The following is a 16486-nucleotide window of genomic DNA, read 5'->3' on the forward strand; positions in this document are numbered from 1 at the left end:
TAACCTTGAAACAAAAAACTAGCGACACTGCTGAATCAAACTGGTGGAGGGAACCAGTTTGGAGTGCTCACACGCTTTAACAGAGATATTGATATTTTTGGCTCCAGTGTATCTATAACCCATTACAAGGGAAATCGAAACAATATATACTCTTATCAATATTTGATCCAAAGTCAGCAAACATCACTAAAGCAATGAAAGTAAAACATGCTGTTCTCATATCCAAAATCCATAGAACACTAAAGAACACAGCCATTAAATGCCAGAAAGAGCAGTTTGTTTCAGGCCTGATTTAAGTCCATGTGCAAACACATTTTAGCTGCATCCTCCTTGTTGTGACTGTTGTGTAGTGAAGCAGACAGCGGCTCCAGAAAGCTCCCTGCTGAGGTGCATGCATGCCTTTCACATAAGTAGTTTCTGCATCTACTATTGCACATTAAAGTGTCCAGGTTGTTATTATTGTTTAGCAGCAGGAGCCATTCAGATGCAGCCTCTGTCTGTCTGTCTCTCTCTCGCTGTCAGCTCTCTCAGCCCCCCCACCCCCACCCCCCAGCTCTTCCAGGAACTGGTCTGGATCAGGTTCCTGCAGATCAATGGAGATCTGGGTCCACACCGTTTACGTTATCGTTGCCAGTATTAATGCTCTTTTAATCTGCTCGGGATTACAGCCATCGATCCACGTCATCCACACACGCACACGCCCGAGCCCGAACTGCTGCTTTACACACACACACACACAAACACACACACACTTCAGAGGAAAAGCATTGGAGAAAACAACAGCATGAGCAGAGGCTGGAGCAGGAAGGACAACAAACAAGAACGTGCCTCTGCTTCCTTGTTTGTGTCCGGTCTCAGTATCTGACCATCAGTGTATCGATCGGTCATAGATACACATCAGCCCATTTGCATAACTGTCAGCTGAAGCAGCAAATTGAAATATCAGAGAAGAAGAAAGAAAATATCAAATGGAGTTTGGTGCTCTTTGATGTATAAACTGTGTCTGAGCTCCTGTTCAAACACAGTTTATAGTGTGGTGGAAGGAAAATGAGCTGAAACTCAGAAACAGAAACAAACTGACTGCAAAAACTATGAAAGGTATTAAAAATCTGAATATAAGTTTAATGGTCCTGCATCTTGTGACTAATTTATTGTTAAAAAAATCTATTTTATATATATATATATATATATATATATATATATATATATATATATATATATATATATATATATATATATATATATATATATATATATATATATATATATATATATATAAATAATTTGGGCCACAGATGATTTTTCAGATTTCTAAATACAGTCTCAGGTGTGGGAATGATTGTGCTGGGTAATATTAAAATGGATCTCTAAAGGTTTTGTTGTGCGTTTATGTTCGTTTCCCCCCTTAAACACGGTGTTTTCACAGCAGACCTGCCTGCGGCCTGACAGGTTTGTCCTGCCTGTCGCTGCTCATTACGCCGCTGGACAGACTTATTTGAGCTGGGCGGTGACACCAATACTAATGAAGCTGAGCGAGGAAGGCTGAACGGGAGGGAGGAAACAAAGAGAAAAAGAAAGAAAACACACAAACCCCACAAAAACAACTACAGTAAACTAACAGAAAAGGAGTCTATTCAAAGGTGCTGCTTCATGAGTGGATCAATAAATGAATCCTAACTACCTCTAAAATAGCACAAACCAAACAGGGCCTCACGTCCTGCCCTCCTCCAGTCTGGTTCTGACCTAAACTGCTGCAGGGCCTCATTATTGATTGGATAACGTCAGCAAACACATACTGCAATCTTCTGAATAACCCCTTGAGATATATAATGTGGTTAAAAAATAAATCCAACAGCAGCCAACAGATACAAAAATAGTTTAAATTAATCACAAATGCTGTTCAAATAAAGGCTCTCCTGAAGGAGAAGAAGAGAGCCTTTAGATCAGGAAATAAGGAGGAGCTGAGAGCCGTGCAGAAGGATCTGAGAAGGAAAATCAGGGATGGAAAAAACATCTACAGGAAGAAGATGGAGGACCAGCTACAGCAGAGCAACATCAGTGGGGTTTGGAGGAGTTTGAACTCAATTTCAGGCCACAAACCAAGCCCTAGGGTTGTGGGAGACTTAGAGTGGGTTAACAACCTGAACCAGTTCTTTAACAGGTTTGACCAGCCACCCACCCCTCCCCCAGCCCAGTCCCCCCTGCTGTCAGCCCCACCATCTTTAATGACTGCCAACCTTTCTTCTTCTTGGGACCTCACACCTCTCAGCTCTCAGCCATCACCCACCCCCTTCACTTCTGAGGACTCCATCTCACAACCCCCATCCCCCACCTCCATCTTGTCCCTCTCAACTCATCATGTGAGGAAGGAGCTACGTAAGATCAAGGTGCGAAAGGCTGCTGGTCCAGACGGCATCAGCTCCAGGCTCCTGAGGTGCTGCGCAGATCAGCTGTGTGGCATCATGGGATACATGTTCAACCTGAGCTTGAAGCTGGGGAAAGTACCACAACTGTGGAAGACCTCCTGTGTGGTACCGGTACCAAAGACCAAACATCCAAAGGATCTTAGCAGCTACAGGCCGGTAGCCCTGACATCGCATCTAATGAAGACCCTCGAGAGGCTGGTCCTCAACCATCTACGCCTCATGGTGTCGTCTTCGTTGGACCCGCTGCAGTTCGCCTACCGGCCTGGCATCGGGGTGGATGACGCCATCATCTACCTCCTGCACCGAGCTCTGACCCACCTGGAGAAGCCTGGAAGCACTGTGAGGATCATGTTCTTTGATTTCTCCAGTGCTTTTAACACCATCCAGCCAGGACTTCTGAGAGACAAGCTGGAACTGTCAGGAGTGGACCACCACATCTCCGAGTGGATACTGGACTACCTCACTGACCGCCCACAGTACGTGAGGACACAGGGCTGTGTCTCTGACAGGCTGGTCTGCAGTACGGGGGCCCCACAGGGAATTGTGCTGGCACCGTTCCTCTTCACCCTCTACACTGCAGACTTCTCCATCAACTCCCCACGCTGCCATCTGCAGAAGTTCTCTGACGACTCTGCCATAGTTGGCCTCATCACAGGTGAGGATGACTCAGAGTACAGACAGTGGACTCAGGACTTTGTGGACTGGTGCCAGCGGAACCACCTCCTGATCAACGCCGCTAAAACCAAGGAGCTGGTGGTGGATTTCCGCAGGCGCAGACCCACCACACGGACACCGGTGAACATCCAGGGAGTGGACATTGAGATAGTGGACTCTTATAAGTACCTGGGTGTTCACCTAAACAATAAACTGGACTGGACTCATAACACTGATGCGCTCTACAGGAAGGGTCAGAGCAGACTCTACCTGCTGAGAAGGCTGAGGTCTTTTGGAGTACAGGGGACACTCCTGAAGACCTTCTATGACTCTGTGGTGGCATCAGCCATCTTCTATGCAGCAGTATGTTGGAGCAGCAGCTTGTCTACAGCTGAGAGGAAGAGGATAGACAAGCTCATCAGGAAAGCCAGCTCTGTCCTAGGATGTCCTCTCGACTCAGTGCAGGTGGTGGGAGACAGAAGGACTCTGACCAAAATAACATCACTGATGGACAAGGTCTCCCATCCCATGCATGAAACTGTTGCTGAGCTGGAGAGCTCCTTCAGTGACAGACTGCTGCATCCTAAATGCACAAAGGAGCGTTACCGCAGATCCTTCCTCCCAGCAGCTGTAAGACTTTATAACCATCACTGCTCCCAACAAAAACCACAATAGCCTACACAATGTAGGATAATATATAATATACTGTAAATAGTCCGGCACATCATGCACATTGTATATAGTGTTATTATTATTAGTAGTATTAAGGTTAATATTGTTTGTTGATTTTATATATATTCTTTTCTTAATAGTGTGAATTATTATATCTTTATTTATATTTATAATAACTGCGGCTGCTGTTACACCCAAATTTCCCCTCTGTGGGACAATAAAGGCTGTTTCTTCTTCTTCTTCTTCTTCTTCTTCTTCTTCTTCTTCTACATGTGAGGATCATCTAATGTTTCCCATGTTTTAGTCTGTAACTACAAGAAGTTCATTACCAATTTATAAAAAAAAATGAATTTAACTTTCAGGATTAATAGAAAGCCAATAGGCTATAAATATCATCACAAAATCGCAGGTTTTTACGTACAGTCACTAAAAGATTGACCTATTAACTTTAATCATTCTGTTATTCAATAAAGTTGATCCACAAAGAAAGAAAATACAGAAAAAAACTACGTTCCCAAACGAGATTCTCAGTATATGAAACAACACTGAAATCAGCTGTGACACTTTAATCCATTTAATTATAAGAGTTTTAGTTTAACATAAGAATTGAAAGATAACCAAATTAATTTTTTTAGTATGACTGTAGGAAACATGGATAAACCTTCAAAAATAGCACGGCCTCTAGTTACCAGATGACAGCAATGACCGATTGAACTGACCCCGATTAATGGACATAAGTGGATGGATATGAACATGGAAAACTGCATTAAACTGCAATAATAACTGTTTTTATTCCTTTTACAGTGTTTTTATGTGTAAAATAATTTAACTGGAACAGCAGATACATTAGCTAACTCAACAGTTAAACAGGCAGACTAAGGCCTGGCAGGCCCTCAGGATTGTCATACCCGGGCAGAAACCCTGAGTCTGCGGTTATGTTGCCCTGAGTCATGTTAGCTCCTGAGTTAGCATCTCTCAGACTACATCAGGCTAGTTTTACAGGCTATTAAACACGTTGTGTGTTTTTAGGCTTAAAACAGAGCAGCTAAAGGAGCATATCTTCTTAAGAATGAAAGAGGCAGATTTCCAAATAAATGGTCAGAAATCAAAGCTGAAATGTGACTTTAAATCAATAACATAGAGCCAAAGATATTGTGTACTACATTTCCGATAATGTGTCTCAATAATACCTTTCATTGCACTGCCTTAGCATGGTAAACCGCCATGTCAGAGACACTAAGAGAGTCCTGAAGTCTAAAAAGGACTTTACCAAAGTCTATAAAACTCACATCACTATCAAACCACATTTTTCTTAAAAAAACTGTATTATCTGGGTTCATTTTTCAGTGACCCTGAACAGGATAAGTGGATGGATGGATGGATGGATGATCACCACCACCACCCTGAACTCACACACTCACCCACCGTAACTGTGCAACACCCACATCTCTGTGCAATATTATATTATTCATACTGAACAATATCTATCACTCCTATATTGTGTAATATCCAGTATTCATTCACTAGTGCAATATTCATTCACCAAGTGCAATATTCATCATCTTCATTATTATATGTATACACGCATTTACTTTCTTACAATGTACAGATGCACCAATGTAGGTATGTATGTATATATTTTTATACATTCTATTTTTTGTATCTTTTACACATTGTTTATTTTCTGTATATCTCTTGATCATATTGATTATACTAGATTATAATATTTTTATAATATTTTTATTTTTATTTTCATTTTAGAGAGTTTGATTTTCTGTTACATGGCACTGAACAGGAGTGGCCCTCCAATCTCATTGTACATCCTGTATAATGACAATAAAGGCATTCTATTCTATTCTATGATCTGCTTTCAGATGCTGAGTAGCAGTGAGCACAACTATGAAACTGAAAAGACTGCGTCAGATTTGTGAAATACTCCTTTAAGACTGGACCGTTTCTTTGAAAACATCCTGAAATTTCCTTAAACTGCTTGACAGTTTTTAGCAAACGCTACTCACCCACAACTAAATAATGTATTTGTTGAGGACTCTTTGCAGCGGTGGATTAATACATAATTATACAACAGCCAGCTGAGTATTTGAAGCTTCAGCTGAAAGCTGAGGTGAAAGTATAGAAAGGCTTATAGAGAAAAATGACTTCTGACATGTTTATTTTTATCATGGTAAGGCTCACAAATCAACAGGGCTGATGGGAAATGTAGTTTCTAACAACACTGTGATATGACATATTAGTGCCAATGAACAGCTGATTTTCATAGCTGGGGTAAACTATATGAAAAGAAAGCTAATTTGGCCTTTTGAGCATGATTCAGGATTGTGTTCTCGTCCTCGCTGCAGCTCCGGCTGTCCACTGAGTATTCTCCGAGCGCTCAGCCTCGGTAAGTTCACAGTCCAGGTGTCACGTTTGATTTGACCGTCCTAATAAAGAGGCGACAGGACCATTTTCTCCCCTGAACCTGAGCCACTCAGGCAGAAGTAACTGCCCCAACAACACCAGGGCACCATAATTGGTGTGGACAGTCTTAACGAAAAACCTCTACGCCACTCTTCTGATATTCTTATTGGGACCAGTGAAGGTTGGAAAGAGTGTGAGTCTTAAAAGGAGATTGGTGCTCTGCTGAATGAATATGATGCAGTCAGAGCCCCGAGAGCCAGATGGGAACATTTTCTCAACTGCCATCTCCAGGGTTTAAGCTTCCGGTGTTTTTTCTGTCATTTTAAGCTGCTTAAGATACCAGTTGTCATAGTCTGCTCTTCAACATCACGCTAACCACAACCAATAAAAGGTTGAGCATTGGAAAGACTGAAGTATCAGTAAAATCAATCATCGGGAGGCTGGTGGTGTAGTTTTTGTCTGAAACATCGTCTTCCCTTTTCCCTCAGAAAAGCAGCACCTGACAAAAAACCCTTGGGATTTACAAGCAAAAATTAATTTGTAAGTCCAAAAGTCCAAGTTGTGTGTTTGACCCACACATCACAGCACACCTGATGTTTGGCCCATATAAGGTGAACCTGTGGCTGAATTTGTGGCAGACTCACTGGGAGTCAAAGCCGTTAGTCAGCGCCACATGTAGCCTGAAGAAAACTGCAGTTTGGACCAAATATTCAGCGAAGGGCTTTTCAGCCATAATCTTCTACACAACCAGCGGAATTGGCCATTATAAAGAATGCAGGTTTTAGACACTTCCATAAGGGCTTCACTCTTCATATCCAGAAGCTGCATCCATCTCATACACAAAAACCCACAGAAGGACTCATCACAACTTTTTAAAATATGTGCTGCAGTTGCTTCCCAAAACCTGGAGACAGACACTGTCACGTCTCACTTTCCAGCCACTTCTATTGACGGCGTGAGACAGAGATAACAGTATCTGTCAAAGCTCCTCACACCGACACACAAACAAACATCGCAAGTCTCCTCTTAGCAGCCTGAAATCCATTATTACAGATCGATGGCAGTCTGTGAATATGCAGGAGGTCAGAACAAAAACCCCCAAAACGGACACAAGCTTTATTCCCACAGTCTGAAACTGTAAGACACACACACACACACACACACACACACACACACACACACACACACACACACACACACACACAGAGTAACTGCTGGTAATCTGTGTCATAAAGCAGAGTCCAACTCATTAATAATGCACCCTGTCTGCTCGCAGCAGGATGCATAAAATGGAAAATATTTAGGTTCAGTCACTCAGATTTTCAGCACAATTTGACTCTGAGTGGATTCTTTCTGTTCTGGAAACATTAAGGTAATCCCCGGTGATCGTATTCTGTATTTTATTTTCCGTTAAAACAACCAACCCAACAATGAACGCACGAATATACTGTGCTGTCCCGAAATGAAAGGCATTTCCTTGATCTCAGCGTGCCTAATTGCCTGTTTTCTCAGAGGCTTTTAATGTGAAAAACTCCATAGGAAGCAACTTCACAGTGTAAAATAGAATTTCTAGTATGTAAGAAGAGAAGACAGGAGTGAGTGTGGTGCCATTGTAGTATCATTACATGCACATTACACTGAATAAACCATGTGAAGCATTAGAATAGGTATTCGTTGATTCGACACCAATTTGACCATCGTTTTCTTGTCATTCATAATTCAGTCGCAGTCACAGGCCAACTCTGTCCTCCAACCAAACAATGGACTCCTCCTCCTCTCTTCCTTTCTCCCTCTGCCTCCCTCCCTCCATTTTGCCTGGTTAACCCGGCTGTGAGGTGAAGAAGAAGTGAAGTGAGCAGACCGAGGCGGGTCACGCTGAGATTCCCATCAATAATTCATCGGGCCGCTGCTGCCTCTGCTCTTGTGTTCAATTCCCCTGACGATCACATAATACCTCCACCCCCAAAAGAGAGTGAAAAAAGAGAGAGAGAGAGAGGGAGGTCCAGCAGATGAGAAAATGGTGAAAGAAACAGATTCAAAACGAGATAGAAGATGAGGAGGAACCAACGAGGAAAAACTGAAGTAAAATATTTAAACAGGCACATTTGTTTGTCTTTTAGTTTATTATGAGTGTAATAGTACTAATAGTATTTTTCTTTGAGGGTTATAATTCAGAATTAGAGCTGGGACTCCTCTTCAAGCTGCCATGGCAAAATTTTACCTGTGCTAAACTGCCAAAAGTATGTGGACACCTAGGTACTTGTGTACCGAATGTAGAGCAAATCCAGCCTTAAGATGTTGGAAATTAGCTTCTGTTGTCCTGCCAGATAAATGATTGATTCATCCATACTAGGGAGGTAATGAAGTTTTGGGCTCTCTCTAAACTCTAGGCTGTGATTTTTTTTTTTTTAGGTGGGGTTTAATTTACTCCAGCTTAGAATAAATTCTTTAGCTAATGGTCAACAGAAAACAGGTAAATGCTCAGACTTCTGTTAGTAGAAATTAAGGTGCAAATTATTCACACAAATAACACAAGGCAAAAACTTTGCTTGCCACTCGATCTGTGAAGTCCACGCCACCGATTTTACTCTTCCTTGTCACCAATTAAGCCGACCTTTTCAAACATAAGTGTATGCTCTGCTTTATTCTTGAACATAATAACTGTCATTTCAATTTCTCTATTCACTTCTATGCAGACGACACCATGCTGTACTTGTCTAATATCAAAACAGGTAAACAGTATTAAGGAAATCACGCTTTTTACAATTAAAAATGAACTGCTAATGTTTTGTTCTTCAATGCCTGCAGTTTCACAATAATTTCCTACAAAAATGTCCTGGACAAAAATATATTTATAGCACTAATTGTTGACAGAAAAGCATTCAACCATCATTCATTACTGGAAACTTTAGTTTCCCAAGTTTAGCTGATTGTTTACTGTAGACAAAATCTGTATTCCTTCATCACAAAAATAGCAAATAATGGAATGAATTATGTGAAAGTGCACCAACTCCTTCTCTAGTTTTCCTAACATTTGTACCAACCTGCCCACATTTTTCCAGGAATGTCCCACAGACCATATTCAGAATTTACGGAAAAAAGCATTACCAAGACATTTCTAGACATCAAGAGAGTCTGAGATGAAAGGGAAAGTAAAGAAACTGAAAAATATGCTCAAATTACCCACATAATTATTATTGCAATTCTTTGCTTGTGACTGTACAGGCCATTATTGTGGAGAATTTAATAGATGCCAGATAAACCTGTCTCCCGGCTCTCTCATTTCTTTTCTTCTCCCCCTGCATGCTGCTCTTCCCAATCCTCTCTGCTCATCTCAGGGTCAGGGGAATATTTGCTTCATCTATTGTCTGAGTGTTGCAGCTCTGACCTTTGACCCCAGCTCTATTGGTTGCTTGTAGCATTGCTGATCTAAGGATTGCACCTCCCTCTGTTTCTACAGTAATTTTTAAGTCACTATAGAGGTGAGAGAGAACAATGGAAACAGGGAAAGTCTAACGTCTGGCAAGCACCCAGATGAAGAAGGACAATATTGACCCATTCTCTGAGAAACCACAGGATGCCAATTACACATCACGAATCAAATAGAATTAAAATTTAAAATCAAGGCCTCCACATGCAACATCTCCAAAGCTGGTTTACATCATATGGAGACCACTTTTCTATATGTTTACCCTAAATTAGCCCAAAGACCACAAGCAGGCAGCCTGGTCAAACCGTGATGTTTAAACTTTCTGTAAAACTACCTTTGCATTTTTGAAGAGTAAGAAAAAAAACTAAATGGCAACAGGAAACAAAACAAGGTCAAGAAATAATACTAAAACAAATTATGGTGAACGGCAATTTCCTGGGTAAAGGTTCAGTGTTTTACTAATGCAGATGTAAACCCAGGTCAAAATTAGCTCATAGTCTTTATTGTTGTCAGGTTTCATCCTGTGAAGCAGTATAACTCTTACATAATATTTACAGTAAGTGTGTTGTAGCAGCAGGACTCTTACTTTAAGCATATTACAGTTTGTTACTGTAGCCATTTAAATGTAGCTCCTGAGCTCCAGCTTCACACCTGGCTTTAGACAACAGAGACTCTAATAAACTGAAATCTGAACCACTTTGCAATGAATATACAAAGATTTGAGGTTTAAACTGCAGAAGCTGAAAGAGAGTATCAGATATGAAGAATAATCCAGGGGAAAGCGGAGGAGTGCAGCTCACTCAGACAGAGGTATAACTACGAAGCTGTCCTGTGACATTTTACAACACACAGGGGAGCACAGATCACATGAACACTCCCCTGCTCTCCTCCAGCTCCACCCTCCATCCACTCTCTCCTGTCATTTCCTATTAACCTATATCGTCAAATAGCAGCCTTGAAAAATCAAAGAACCCCTAATGAAATTACAGTCAGATCCCGCAGAGATAATCTCATCCACGTCAGCGATCTACTGACCAAATACAGCCTGCTTAAACACTGATTTCCAATCAAATGCTAAAGAATCAGCTGTCCATGTTGGACTGTTTCCATGTATTGTTATATTTAAGAGCTCTTCTGTCTCTACAAAACTCAGAAGGCTCCTGAACAGGCTGCATCATGTTACAGAGTACAGCACACGATGTGTCAGGTGAAACCATGGCAGACACGAGGGTTTAAGAATAAGATAAAACCTCCTAAATTTATAATAAAAAACCCACAAAAACACAAACATCCAGAAGATGAAGAGTTATCACAGAGATACCATAAAAAAGAAAAGAAATTAATAAAATGCTGTTAACTGGTTGCTCATATAAGTTTGTCAAGTGTATTTATATAATTAGTTTTGTTATTTGAGTAAATCTTCCTATAAATAAATTTTTATCCAAATATATTTAAAATAGATTTTTTCTACTTTATTTTGATTTGTGTTCTTATTCTGATAGATTTTTATTCCTTGACACAAAGTTTTTGTCTCATTACAGCAAAAATAATTACACTTAATTTGAATATTATGATAACATGAGTGTAATAAGACAGCTGAAATAATATAATTTGAAAGAAAATGACATAAAGGAAGAAATCTGACACAGTTTAACTGGCTGTATGATAAGAAACACATTTATAAGATTATTATATATTCATTGTTAGAGAGGAAAACAAATTGTGAAGGAACGCACACACATATGATGTGCGGGTTCTGGAGTTAACGGGATCAATTTCAATTTACTTGATTTCATGCGCAAAATCCAATATCAAGATCCAATATTCATTATAGGTCCTGGACGTGTGTATAAAGCCATAAAGCATCCATACTGAAGGCTTATTGTTGGATATTAGGCCAACATAAACAACAGTGACTCTATAAGAGCAGCTAGTTACCACATTTAAGAGCGTACTGATCTATAACTTCATTAATCCCGTGAGAATAATGCATCTGTAACTTAGAGAAATGATTAAAATGAGAAGGCAGACCTGAGCTGTATGTTATCATCTTATTATAATCACACATTTTAGAGGATTCATTTATCTCTGTAAGGATTTTCCAAACTCATAATGAAGCATTTAAATACGCAGATTATCAAAACTTTATGTTTTTCTGTTGCTTCTATATTGAACATTTTTTGTTAAAAATAGTGTTTTATATATTTTTTGTGATAATTTAAAGAAATACATGTTTAAAATAAAATAAAGTGATAAGAATGACTTATAATGATGATTTTAATACAAAAATCTTCACTTTAATGTGGATTCCAGTTGAATCTGTATTTGTTCTCTGGCTTCTCATATGTAATGTTTGGTTAGAGCTCCTGAAATCAAGAGTATCATTAAAATAAAACACAGAAAATATAGCATAAAATGTTGATCCCCTAAAAAAGAAACACGAGGCAGATTTCTTTATTGGTACTAATTCTGTGCCAGTTTGCTTCTGGTCTGAAAGCAGCTGGAATTATTTCACTTGAGTAAACCAGTAAAACTGAAGTGCAGTTCAAGACCTGAGAGCAAAGTCCGAATAAATGTTGTTCCCGACGATCAGTTTTAAGCTTTTAAAGATCATAATATTCCCAAATATTCCCAAACTCTGGACTGACTGTGGTTATTAGTAGCTCCCTCTAAATGTGTCACATATCTGTGGTTGAAATGCGAAAGCCAGGTCCCTCCTAAATAAAATGTAAACCAATAAACCAATTAAAATACTAATTGAAGCATTTATAAAACAATTGGATTACTTAAACTTTGCAACATAAAAGTTTGTGTTTATGGGTTTAACTATACAATAACAGTAAAATAATAATAATAATAATAATATCACACAGTGTTTTAACCAGAGTTTTTACAGATTTTTCATTTTCGTCTACCTGCAGCTTCATTTCCTCCTCTTTTAAATTTTTGACTTTCTTTTCTTAAATATATATGCATATTTGTACAGAGTAAGGCATTGATACCAATAGAAAAATTAAATGTATAGGTTTAAAACTAAAACAGGGGGAATGATATGAAATATAAAACACTCACACTACATACATTATGCAGACTATAGCTAAAATATGCAGCTAAAAAGATTAAACTCTTAGAATATATCAGGTAAATAGGAATATTTTTTGTCTCTTAAGCCATGAAGATAAAGTACATTTAATATAATTGTAATAATTTGGCCCGTTTTGGACTTTCTGTGATGCTGGATAATTACATTTCTTTGAATTCTGCATGCATAAAAGCATTATATTTGTAATATAGAAGACACTAAGCATAAATACAGAGTTTTCCTGCAGCTAAAATATCAGAGCACAAAGAGTTTTTGGCCTTCCTCTCAAAGGAAAATCACCAGTTTTATGAGAAAAAAAAATATTTTAAATGAGATTTAATTAACTAATATTTTAATGCACATTTGTTTATCAAATGGTCAGACATTACAGGGAACAGCACAGATTTCCAGTAGATGAGGTAACACACGCTCAGCCTTAATATCCATGTGAACCAGTCCTGCTTATCTGCATATTCACCCCCTAAAATCAATTCTGAGCCACAAAATCCCAACATTTCTGTTTAAAACAAAAAGAGGAAAATAATTTCAATGGATACATGGAGATAAATCAATCATGGCAAATATTATGCAGATACAGCTAAAATTTGTGGCTATAAAGATAAACACAGGCAGTGGGTAGTTTAAAGCCAGCTAGTAAATCAGGTAAACATAAAAACTCTTCTGTCATTGGTGCTTTCTGCAGGATCAGAAAAAGTAAAGAAACTTTAGCTAATTTTAATAATCTGGGATCTTTTTGTACTTTCTGTTCTGATGAGTATACTTCATTTCACTGATTTTTTTACTAGCAAAAAGCCATATTTGTGAAAGTCATTGACCATAAATATCATTTTAAAACAAAAAGAGGGAATAATTGAAGGGATACATGTTTATAAATCACTAACAGCTCACAAATAATTTAGATTATAGCTAAAACATGCAACTATAATGAAAAACATGCAGTGGGTAGTTTAACATCAGATTTTGTAACTTCTGTTTTTTACAGAATAAGATGAAAATAAAACATTTTAATGGGATTTTAATAATTTGGCCTCTCTTTGTATTTCCTGTTTTTACATATAAAATCAATATAAAGGCATATTTGTTTTGTGGAGGGCATTAATAAATTAAGTTTGACACAAAAACAGAGTATCATTTGAAAGATATGTGGAGATAATTCACTCCCAGCAAACAAATGATGCACATTATAGCTGAAATATGCAGGTATTAAAATGTATGCATGCAGTGGGTAGTTTAAAATCTTATGCTAAACCAGGTAAATATAAATACCTGGTCACGTGCTGCTTTTTACATTTTAACACGAAACTAAAACACCTTTTATATAATTTTAAGCCTCCAAAATTACAAAATGTACCTAAAATATTTCTGTTATGATAAATATCCCATCAGAAACCTTAAACTAAAACTGTTTATCACATATTGGTGTGAAATTAAATGCAACGCTTTCCGTGACCTGACCCTTAAAAAGCGGGCACCGGCTCGTTTTAATGCTGCTCCTGCAGACAATGGACGCTTCTCGGTGGGACAGAGAGCAGGTTCCTCACTAGAGGGGGCACCAGACCCACCGATTCTGCAGACCTTCGTGTGTTTGTGTCACAGCTTTCTGATCGCTTCAAGCTCCACACAATCAAAAACAAATCCCCCTGAATGCCCCGTCGCACCCAGCCATCACCACCGCTAATGCAATCAGAACACAATGAGCGTTTAACGGGCTAATGACAGCAAACACACCGTTTGAACAGTGATTGAAGTAAAAGAATAATTAACCCTGAGAATAAGCATTTACACCCCTGATAGACATTAACGACCTTAAACCACACACAAAAATATTGTAAACGTCTGGTCAGTTTTCTGCTTGTTTTCTTTTTCTGTCTTTAAAAACAGATTTAGTCTTGATTTGGGTGTAATTTAAAGCAGCTGATTTTGTTGTAATTGTGCGGTGTTTTCCCCGCTCTCGTGGAAGGAGAGGACACAGAAAGAGGGGACTGTTAGAGGGAAATCCCATGACCTTGTCATTTCCCATCGATCCTTTTGTGTTATTGATCAATAATGGTAATCATAACACCGGCGAGTCTAAATAAATCCTATTCACCTAAATTGGAGTGGAGCGTGAGGACCCACGAGGAGAAAGCAAACAAAATAAAGCCAGCAGAAGATTAAAAGTCAGTTAGAGATAAATGCGGAGGGATCATTTTTGAATATTTTGTTTAAATGTAGAGGATTTTTAATTTTTCTATTTGCTCTAACACACGCACACTCTAAAAGCAAAGCAAAGCACCAGCAGGACAGCGCAGGCTGTTTCCTTCTCTTACCTGCCAGTCTGAGCGCCGACATCCTCTGAAACTCGGGCTCCTGCAGCCACTTCCACATCCTCCTGAAGGTCTCCCGGCCTGACTTTAGTTTACTCCAGGGTTTGGGGTTCCTCAGCAGGTCCGACAGGGTCCCCTGGGAGCGGCACAGCACCCTCTGGGCGAAGATGGCCTGGGGGATGCTGTACCTCTTGAGCTCCGCCGTGATCCTCTGCGCAACCTCCTTAGTGTTGATTTCTTCCAGCTGCCCCGAGCTGTTCACCCCCTGCGTCCCCGAGGAGGAGGGCGGTCTTTCCCGGGTGGAAGCCAACACGGGCCCGTGGGATGGAGACTGGAGGTGGGGGTGGGGGTGGGGGTGGTGGCCCGCCGAGGAAACGGCCGGGTGCCCCGGGTGGTGCATCCCGTTCAGGTGCGGCATCATCCCGCCCGTCGGGCCACCGAGGCCTCGGTGCTGGTGGTGGTCCCCTCTGGCCAGCATGGAGGCGGTGTGATCGAAGTTCAGCATCTTGTCGTGGCTCCCGTGCGTCGTGGTACCGTAATTGTGGAGACCCTGCTGGGTGTTGTGGATGGAGCCCAGGCCGTTGCCCAGCACCGGGGAAAGGCTCTGACCCATCCCGGACATGTGGTCCTTGTGGTAGGGGCTGTAAATGTTGTTCATCCCCGGTAATCCCCGCTCGTCGCGCATCAGGGTGAAGCTCCCGCTCACGTTCCCGGAGAGCCGCTGGTGATGGTGGTGGTGGTGATGATGGTGAAACTTGTCCGACACGGTGGAGATGGGGGGCAGCGGCTGCAGCGGTGTTAACGTGGTGTAAGTGCCGCTCATCCCCATCCCGGGAGAGGACGTGTCGCAGGGCACGCTCATGGCGTGGTGCAGCGGCAGGGACAGCTCCGGCCGGTACTCCCCGCTGCCGTCCAGTATCGTGGCCATGCCGGACACCATGGCCGAGCGGGATGACGCGGCGGCGGCGGCCAAGTCCTGGTGTATCCGCAGGGTGGACGCTGCCGCCGCCGCAGCCGCAGCCGCCGCACCGGGTCCCGACGAGCCTCCGCGGCCGTGGTGCGGGCTGTGGCCGCTCATCAGCTCCGCATCAGGGGCCACGGAGCTCACCGCCACCCCGCCATGCAGGCTGCCAATGCCGTCCATTGTCATGTCCGTGTTCATGGCGTAAGCGTCCAGGTCCTTGGCCAGGCATCTATAGGCGTTAGTGTAGGCAGTCTTCATTCATCTGTCCTCTCAGTCCATCAGGTCGAGCGGAATTATCTCTCCTCCTTCTCCTCCTTTCTCTCGCCGCTTCTCCCGTGATGCGCCGGGATGGGTCAGTAGCCGTATCCCCCTGTTTCCTCCACTCCCTCGGTTTGTTTCCCCCGTCCTCCGTAAGGCCTCTCCAGCTCGGTCTCTTTGTAAAAAGTGTATTTATCTCGATCATACGGGCCTGTGCGGTGGCTCCCCCATATCCAGCCCTCTCCTCCTCCTGCGTTA

At 41.2% G+C, this 16486-nt stretch overlaps 1 protein-coding gene and 1 long non-coding RNA gene across 2 annotated transcripts in view; one reads left to right on the forward strand and one right to left on the reverse strand.

Annotated features, from left to right (window-relative positions):
• Nucleotides 1-16355, reverse strand: part of onecut2 (one cut homeobox 2) — a 35890-nt gene extending 19535 nt beyond the window's left edge. Inside the window, exon 1 of the mRNA XM_030742689.1 lies at nucleotides 15010-16355. Coding sequence (XP_030598549.1) covers nucleotides 15010-16228 — 1219 coding nt within the window. The 5' untranslated portion in view covers nucleotides 16229-16355. The remainder of the gene's footprint in view (nucleotides 1-15009) is intronic.
• The window catches only part of LOC115789320 (uncharacterized), a 69628-nt gene that overhangs the window by 24636 nt on the left and 28506 nt on the right, over nucleotides 1-16486 (forward strand). The window lies entirely within an intron of this gene.

Source organism: Archocentrus centrarchus, chromosome 12 (genome assembly GCF_007364275.1).
Source record: "Archocentrus centrarchus isolate MPI-CPG fArcCen1 chromosome 12, fArcCen1, whole genome shotgun sequence".
NCBI lineage: Eukaryota > Metazoa > Chordata > Actinopteri > Cichliformes > Cichlidae > Archocentrus > Archocentrus centrarchus.